The sequence below is a fragment of the Nematolebias whitei genome, chromosome 18 (genome assembly GCF_014905685.2).
Source record: "Nematolebias whitei isolate Nwh7 chromosome 18, NemWhi1, whole genome shotgun sequence".
Lineage (NCBI taxonomy): Eukaryota > Metazoa > Chordata > Actinopteri > Cyprinodontiformes > Rivulidae > Nematolebias > Nematolebias whitei.
The window spans coordinates 16766593-16775497 of record NC_056515.1 but is presented as its reverse complement, the minus strand read 5'-3'; the positions used below and the strand labels follow the sequence as shown (position 1 = coordinate 16775497).

The following is an 8905-nucleotide window of genomic DNA, read 5'->3' as shown; positions in this document are numbered from 1 at the left end:
GCAAGTGTTGGACTGTACAGATCAGGCACGCTTAGCACAGCATGTCAAGTCCAAGACTCAACAACAAAACAAGTTTAACTTACTAATAACTCATCAACAATATCACTATTCCAATAACAACACATTCAGTGTAGGACAACACTCCAGTAGTCAATTACATGCCAGGGAGACAGAAAAGTGGGTGAAGAATTTATCTGACAGACAGCTCACCCAGCCGGAGACAGAGATTCTTGCCAGGGGACTGAACTTTGCGGCTGCACCAAGTAGAATTCCTCTGGTGGAGATGATCACAGCCACAGAATCAGCCATCCGCAACAACAAAATTAAAGAGGCTGAAGCAGAACAGCTCAGAATCAAAGTTTCATCCTGCCTCAGCAATGCCAAACCACCACCTTCCAACATCAGTAGAGAGGAGAGGGATGCACTCACCACTCTTAGCAAGGACAAAAACATCATCATTCTCCCAGCAGACAAAGGAAGGTGCACAGTGATTTTGAACCAGAAAGACTATCATGAGAAAGTTATGACACTCCTTAGTGACTTAAACACTTATGGACCTCTGAAAAGAGATCCAGGAAGTGGTTACAAGAAGAAGTTAATAGATTGCCTGAAAAATTTGGAGCAGGACAAGGCTATTGACCGTTTTCTGTACCACAGACTGTACCCAGGGGAGGCCACACCTAGTCTGTATGGTTTACCTAAAATCCACAAACAAGGTGTACATTTAAGACCAATTGTTAGTATGATTAACTCTGTCACTTACAATGTTTCCAAATATCTGGCGTCTGTACTCATCCCTTTAGCTGGCAGCTCAGAACACCACATACAGAACACCATGGACTTTGTGGACAAGGTGAGGGATGTCATCATGGAGACTGATGAAACAATGGTCTCTTTTGATGTCACATCACTCTTTACGTGCATCCCTGTTGATGATGCAGTAGAGGTGGTCAGTTTAAAATTAAAATCAGACACCAATCTGAGCAGCAGGACCACACTTTCCACAGAACAACTGTGTGAACTCTTGAAACTGTGCCTGCAGTCAACCTACTTCACATATGGGGAGCAATATTATAGGCAGAAACATGGGTGTGCTATGGGGTCTCCAGTTTCTCCTACTGTTGCCAACCTGTACATGGAGGAGGTAGAAAAGAGAGCCTTGACGTCCTTTTCAGGGACACCACCAAGTCATTGGTTCAGGTATGTTGACGACACCTGGGTTAAAATTAAATCTCGGGAAGTCCAACATTTTACTGACCACATCAACTCTGTGGATAAATACATCAAGTTCACACGAGAAGATGTAAAAAATGGCAGGTTGGCTTTCTTGGACTGTGAGGTCTCAGTCTCTGATAGAGGACATTTGCAAACTGAGGTGTACCGCAAGCCCACCCACACAGACCAGTATTTGCAGTTTGACTCCCATCACCCTTTGGAGCACAAGTTAGGAGTCATCAGGACTCTGTATCACAGAGCAGACAGCGTCCCCACTAGCTCAGGAGCCAGGCAGAAGGAGAAATCCCACACAAGACAGGCTCTAGAGCAATGTGGATATCCTAACTGGGCCTTCCTGAAAGCAGAGAAGAAACCCAAACAGGACTCCAGTCAGCCAACAGGTGAAAAGGAGGAACCCAGACCCAGACCAGTGGTCATTCCGTATGTTGAGGGAGTATCAGAGAAACTGAGACGTTTACTTTCTAAACATAACGTCTCAGTGGCTTTTAAACCCCAAAATACATTACGGCAAAGACTGGTTCATCCCAAAGATCCAGTCCCCCGGCACAAACAGAGTAATGTTGTGTATGTTGTTCAGTGTCAGGAGGGCTGTGATCAGTCTTACATCGGGGAAACTAAACAGCCACTGGCCAAAAGGATGGCCCAGCACAGAAGATCAACATCATCAGGCCAGGATTCTGCGGTCTACACTCATCTCCAGGCCAGCTGTCACTCTTTCAGGGATGAAGATGTTCACATCCTGGACAGAGAGGAACAATGGTTTGAGAGAGGAGTAAAGGAGGCCATCTTTGTGAAAAGAAATCCATCCATCCATCCATTATCTTTACCCGTTTATTCCATTTTGGGTCACGGGGGCCGCTGGTGCCCATGTCCAGCAATCACTGTGCGAGGGGCGGGGTACAACCTGGACGGGTCGCAAGTCCATCACAGGGCCACATAGAGACAAACGAGACAAACAACCATTCACTCTCTCACTCACACCTAGGGACAATTTAGAGTTACCAATCAGCATAACATGCATGTTTTTGGACTGTGGGAGGAAATCGGAGTACCCGGAGAAAACCCACGCATGCACGGAGAGAACATGCAAACTCCACCCAGAAAGGCCCCTGGTCCGGGGTTTGAACCAGGGACCTGTTGAAAAGAAATTGTCCATCATTAAACAGGGGTGGAGGCCTCCGGGTTCAACTGTCCCCCTCTTACAATGCTGTGATTGCTAGTATCACTCAGCCCTCTGTGAGTAGTAAACAGCCATCAGTGTGCTAATGATCCATTGTTAGGCTGATGGTCCTTCTTGAGCATGTGATTAGCTGGTTTTGGTTGTCAGCAGCAAACTAGTTGATCCACTCTAAGAAGGTGCTATTTAAGAGACTGAGCTGAAAACAGCACCTCAGACTGAGGAAGTCTCTTGGATGAGAGACGAAACGTTTCTATATTTTTTTGCTTTGTTTTGTTTTTGTTTTTTTGAATGTCCAGAGGACCAGATTGAACTTTTTTGGATGAACCATCAGATCCTTCCTTCCCACAGTCCAGTCACTGAGATGTAACTATCACAGAGGAAAACTCCCATTACAGAGGCATTCAGCCAGGGGCTTGTGAGCACCTGCTCTCTCCCTGGGCAACACTGGAGTAGGAAAGAGTCCAGCCTCTCTCCAGGAGTTGGGTTATAGAGCACAAGCTGGTCATAGAGGTGAGCCCAACTATATCTTCATGGTACCACACATCCTCATACATAAGCTCCACTTCCTTACTCGCCAGTGAAGTAATGTTCCAAGTCCCTAGAACAAGTCTATGTCGTCAAGAATCGGCATGGCCAGGGACCCCACCCCTTGCCTGCCACTTGTCTTGCTTTGTACTTAAACTTGACAGACCTTACCTCAGGTGGTGCGCCCATGCGGCGGTGGCTTCCTGTCATTTCTTGGGGCTCGGGTTTTTGAATTGCTCCAGTCGGAACCCTCCATTGAGGCCTGTTTGCCATGGGAGACCCTACCAATGGCAACTTCCCCAGACAACAAGACAACATAGCCCTCAGGATCACTGGGGTACTCAAACCCCTCCACCACATTAAGGTGGTGATTCTGCAGAGGGGAAGTCCTACTAAACAACAAGACTCTGTAGGACTTGATTGAGCTTAACACTCTCAATCACGTGGCGTGTCCACCACTGAGTTTGAGGGCAGCCACCTCAACAATGGAGGCGCAGAACATAGCCCACCTGGACTCAATGTCTCCCACCCCGCTGGGATGCAATTAAAGTTATCTTGAAGGTAAGAAAAAAAATAGAAAATAGAAAAAAAGTAAATTAGAATATCATGAAAAAGTTGATTTACTTCAGTAATTTCATTCAAAAAGTGAAACTTGTATATTATATTAATTCATTATGCACAGACTGATATATTTCAAATGTTTATTTATTTTAATGTTGATGATTATAACTGACAACTAATGAAAACCACAAATTCAGTATCTCAGAAAATAAGAATATTACTTAAGACCAATAGAAATGTTGGCCAACTGAAAAGTATGAGAAGTATGAGCATGTACAGCATCAATACTTAGTTGTTGCTCCTTTTGCCTGGATTACTGCAGTGATGCAGCATGGCATGGAGTGGATCAGTCTGTGGCACTGCTCAGGTGTTATGAGCCCAGGTTGTTCTGATAGTGGCCTTCAGCTCTTCTGAATTGTTGGGTCTGGTGTATCACATCTTCCTCTTCACAATACCCCATAAATTTTCTATGAGGTTAACGTCAGGCAAGTTTGCTGGCCAATTAAGAACAGGGATATCATGGTCCTTAAACCAGGTACTGGTAGCTTTGGCACTGTCTGCAGATGCAAAGTCCTGTTGGAAAATGAAATCTGCATCTTCATAAAGTTGGTCAGCAGCAGGAAGCATGAAGTGCTCTAAAACTTCCTGGTAGACGGCTGTGTTGACCTTGGACCTAAGAAAGCACAGTGGACCAACACCATGTCTGGTCACCACCCATTGGGGTGACCAGACATGTCACCCCAAACCATCACTGACTGTGGAACTTGACACTGGACCTCAAGCAACATGGATTCTGTGCCTCTCCTCTCTTCATCCAGACTCTGGGACCTTGCTTTCTAAAGGAAATGCAAAATTTACTTTTTTCAGAAAACATAACTTTGGACCACTCAGCAACAGTTCCAGGCGAAACGCTTCTGACGCTGTCTCTTGTTCAAGAGTGGCTTGACACAAGGAATGTGACAGCTGAACTCCATGTCTTGCATTCGTCTCTACATGGTGGTTCTTGAATCACTGACTCCAGCTGCAGTTCACTCTTTGTGAATCTCCCCCACATTTTGGAATGGGTTTTGTTTCACAATCCTCTCCAGGGTGCAGTTATCCGTATTGCTTTTACATTTTTTCTGCCACATCTTTTCCTTCCCTTTGCCTCTCTATTAATGTGCTTGGACACAGAGCTCTATGAACAGCCAGCCTCTTTAGCAATGACTTTTTGTCTTGCCCTCCTTGTGCACGGTGTCAATGGTCATCTTTTGACAATTGTCAAGTCAGCAGTCTTCCCCATGATTGTGTAGCCTACAGAACTAGACTGGGACCATTTAAAGGCCTTTGCAGGTGTTTTGAGTTAATTAACTGATTAGACTGTGGCACCAGGTGTATTCAATATTGAACCTTTTTTTTTTTTTACAATATTCTAATTTTGATACTGAATGAGGTTTTCATTAGCTGTTGGCTATAATCATCAACATTAAAAGAAATGAACATCTGAAATATCAGTCTGTGTGGAATAAATTAATATCATATAAAAGTTTCACTTTTTTAATGGAATTCCTGAAATGAATTAACTTTTTCATGATATTCTAATTTTATGACCAGCACCTGTATCTCCTCCTACCTTAGTGCAGCTACAGCGTGCGCTCTCAGGACATTATTACATGCAGTGTACCCTCAGTGCAGACTGAACTAGGTAAAAGTGCCGTCTCTTACTCCGCTCCTTTATCCTGGAACACCTTGCGAAAAGATCTGAAGCTCTCGTCCTTGACCTAAGTTCATGACAAAACAACGCAGACATCTCCGTTTTTTGTATATCGCTTTACAATGTGGCTGTTTTTTTAATTTTATATTTCTTCCATTTACTTTTCATTGTTTTTATGATTGTCTACTGTTGTCATCTGTGTTCTTTGTTAAAAACAGGTCTCCCTTGTAAATGAGTCCTCGAGGCTCAATGAGACTAAGCTGTATAAATAAAGGTTGAATTGAACCTCTGTCCTGCCTGGACTCTTCTTGACCTCAGAACCAAACCAGGTTCCTTCAACACAGAAGACATGTTAGCTGTTCAGAAGAACCAGGTTAGGTTCTAACCCTAACTAGCTGGAGACATCTCACTCCGTCTTCGGCCCGTCCTCAGTGTGAAGACAGGCCAAATGACTGACTTATTGGACTCTGCTTGGCCCGACTCCGTGTCTCGAACATAAACCAGACAGCAGCTCTGACCTTCACTCCAACATTTGAAGATGGAAACAAGCATTCAGCGTCTGCAGTCTGGACTCGGAGACATCCCTCTCATTTCTCTGAACCATTCTGAACATTTCTAAATGACATTTCTTGTAACATCGGGAGTTACAGTTTCAACACTGCTGGGTCTTTTTAATTTAAATAAAAACAGAAAACGTTCTGATAAATATCTATTATTTATCATGTCACAAACACAACATGAAGTCACATGGCTACAAACAGGAAACCATACTGTTTCACACAAAAAGTTAAATTTTTTTCCCCCTCTAGCTAATCAGGACACATGATTGGCTAGACATCTCAGAATACTTTTATTTTGATAGTTTCAGGAAGATCGTAATGAAACATTTATTTTGAAATATAAATACCTCGTAAACATCAGCACAGAAAACGACAACAAGAACCAATCAGGATGCAGTATACAGGCGGAGTAGGAACATGCCTGTCCCGCCCCTCTGGTGATGCTCCGCCCCTTCAGCCTGCCACACGGTAGTTAGCATGAAACTCTGGCTGGATGTCGCAGACGCGCCGCAGCAGGTCGTTGAGCACCGCCTCTCGGTTACCGCTGTAACTCTCCTGGATGCGAGCCATCTTCTCCGCCATGTCGCGGTCCACTTCCACTGCGCTGTTACCATGGGAACCAAGAGCCTGAGGGGGTGGGGCCACAAGAGGAGGAAGAGAAAAACAAAATCAACAACTTCATGGAAGTTTTTGTTCATGTTTTTGTGTGTAAAACTACAGATTGTTCGGACAAAAAACAAATATGCATCTTTGTTTGTACATTCATTTAATAAACAGAAAGAGGGGAGGAGCCACAGGCGTGAAGGAGATGAGGGGAGGAGATTTAAAGGATGGCGACATAAAAGATAAGGAAAAGGAGAATAGAAAGGGGAGGAGCTAGAGTGTAGCAGAACTCACAGCTGCCTCCTTGGTCTTGAACTCCTTCTCCCTCTGTAGGCGGTACTGTTCGATCTCAGCTTGAGCTTCCTCCTTCGCCTGCTTCAGGCGCCGGTTCTTACCTGCGTACATCGTTACACACAGCCACCATCAGACCCCCCAGACGCCAACAGACTCAATCAGTGGTGGTGTGCGATACTGCAAAATTAGGTATCGAGTGATACCAAGTAAATACAGGTCCAATATTGCCGATACGATACTTTTTAATAATCACGGTGAATTTTGATGATGTTTTAGTGTTTTGTGATTTTTCCTTTGGATCATTCTTCCACGTGAGTTTTCATGTGCTTGCATAAATTTGTTGTGTAAGTTACTGCCTTTTTACAAATTGAGCAGCTTGCCGTCGTTTCATTTTCGGCCTGAAAATATAGCTACACAGCGCTCCTCTTCCTCTCCGTCATTTCTCCGCTCCGTCACGGCGCTGCTTATGCGTGTATGCTGCTGCTGCTGGGTCGGGCCCGCTTGCTTGCCTGGCATCGCTGAGTCACACATCAAAACACTGTGGGTAGGGGCGGAGACAAGTTACCTGCTCTGTGCTGTGACAGGAGCGGCGCTTGCATCTTTGATGAAGCCGCAGCAGTGCATACAGGAGAGAAACTGAAGCTAAAGTATCGATCGCATTACACTGGCATTGATTATCACCAATGATGGTATCGATATTATCCATATTTGAATCGATCCGCCTACCACTAGCCATCAGACCCCCGATGCCATCAGTCCCACTGTGGAGCATCCAAAATGAAAAAAGGAAGTGACATCAAAGGGGAACACTTAAAAAAGGGGAAGTTCCTGGTCCTTGTTCACTGAAACAATCTGGTTTGACCTCTGACTCAAAATAAGAAACCTCAGATTCTTCTGTCTGTGCTGTTCACGCGCAGGCGTCTCCCTTTGACATCACTTCCTGTTACGCACACGAGAACATCTCAACTGTTCTAGTCAGTGTTGTAACATTTTAGTTGTCTTTCCAGACTTGAGACTTTAGATCTGATCCTCGGTTTCCTTCGTCATGTGCGCCAGTTCTCAGATACCCTAATGACCCTCAGGAGGGAGGGAAAGGAGATTAATGTGCCTGCGAGTTCAGCTGCAGAAGCTCCGGAAGGAAAGAGAAACGTCTTTAACTTCAAAATAAAAGTCCAATATTTTTTAATTATTATTATTTCTTTGTGTTCTGGATGAACAACATGTCTGACACTTCGAAACTATTCTGAGAGCTCCGGTTCGTCGGTTTCTGGGTCGGACTTCTGTTTGTTAGAACATTTTTACAGAAATTAGAAGATTCTCGTCACGTGATGTCCGCCAGTCACGCTCAGCTGATCCGGACCGGAAATGGACCGTTTACGGCACTTTTAACTTCCGGTCGGTGTGTCTCCGAACCGGCTGGTTCTGGACCGGTCCAGACTCAGTAAATCGGCGTGAGTTTCAGTCACACATCGATGATTGTTCTGTTCTAATTTCCAGTGCGAACAGTCCGAACTATGGTCAGAACACCGAACTCTGGGTCGGAACCATCATCTGAGACCCGCTGAGGTTCGGTTTAAAGAGCGAGCTGACAGCCGATGAAAATAGGAGAACCTTCCACACCTAGAACCCCCTCTGGGTCCTCTCTGACTTCCGCTAAGAACCGAACCGAAGCTAAACATCTTTAAATCCACAGACTTCCTCACGGAGTCTGGCTGCGGCCGGGCCGTCTGCTTCCACCGTCGAACCTGCGCATTTCTACCCGGTTCTACTGCCTCAGTCTTGGTCCCGGATCCACCTGTGACCCGGCCCGGGGGGGAGCAGGCCGCCTTTCATACTCACGTTTGCGGGCTTCGGCCACCTTCTCGGCGGCTCTCTTCTCGGCCTGCAGCAGCTGCTGGATGCCCTGAGACTGACTCGCCATGCCGGGGAGAAGAGCTGCGGACGGCCGGAGCAGAAAACACACAAGTGGACCAGAACAACGAAGGTCGAACCTGGACTGAGTCGCTCCACTAAAGTCAGCTGACCGTGCGTCACGTGACCCAGACGGGTTCTGCGCCTTTTCTCAAAAAGGGGTCTCTGCAGGCAAATTCGGAAGGCGTATCTGGGCGCTCATATCTGATTGGACTATAGGAAAGTGGGCGTATCTGGGCGGACATATCTGATTGGACGATAGGAAAATAGGCGTTTCTGGTCGGCCGGATCTGATTAGACGATAGAAAAATGGGCGTGTCTAGACGGCCACATCTGATTGGA

General features: G+C 45.7%; 1 protein-coding gene across 1 annotated transcript; it reads right to left on the bottom strand.

Annotated features, from left to right (window-relative positions):
* Positions 1–5919: 5919 nt before the first annotated feature.
* Positions 5920–8681, bottom strand: atp6v1g1 (ATPase H+ transporting V1 subunit G1). The gene is made up of 3 exons (XM_037691738.1): positions 8492–8681; positions 6653–6753; positions 5920–6382 (listed from the first exon to the last, which is right to left on the bottom strand). Exons 1-3 carry the CDS (start codon positions 8571–8573, stop codon positions 6209–6211), a joined length of 357 nt encoding a protein of 118 aa, XP_037547666.1. The 5' UTR covers positions 8574–8681; the 3' UTR covers positions 5920–6208.
* Positions 8682–8905: the final 224 nt, after the last annotated feature.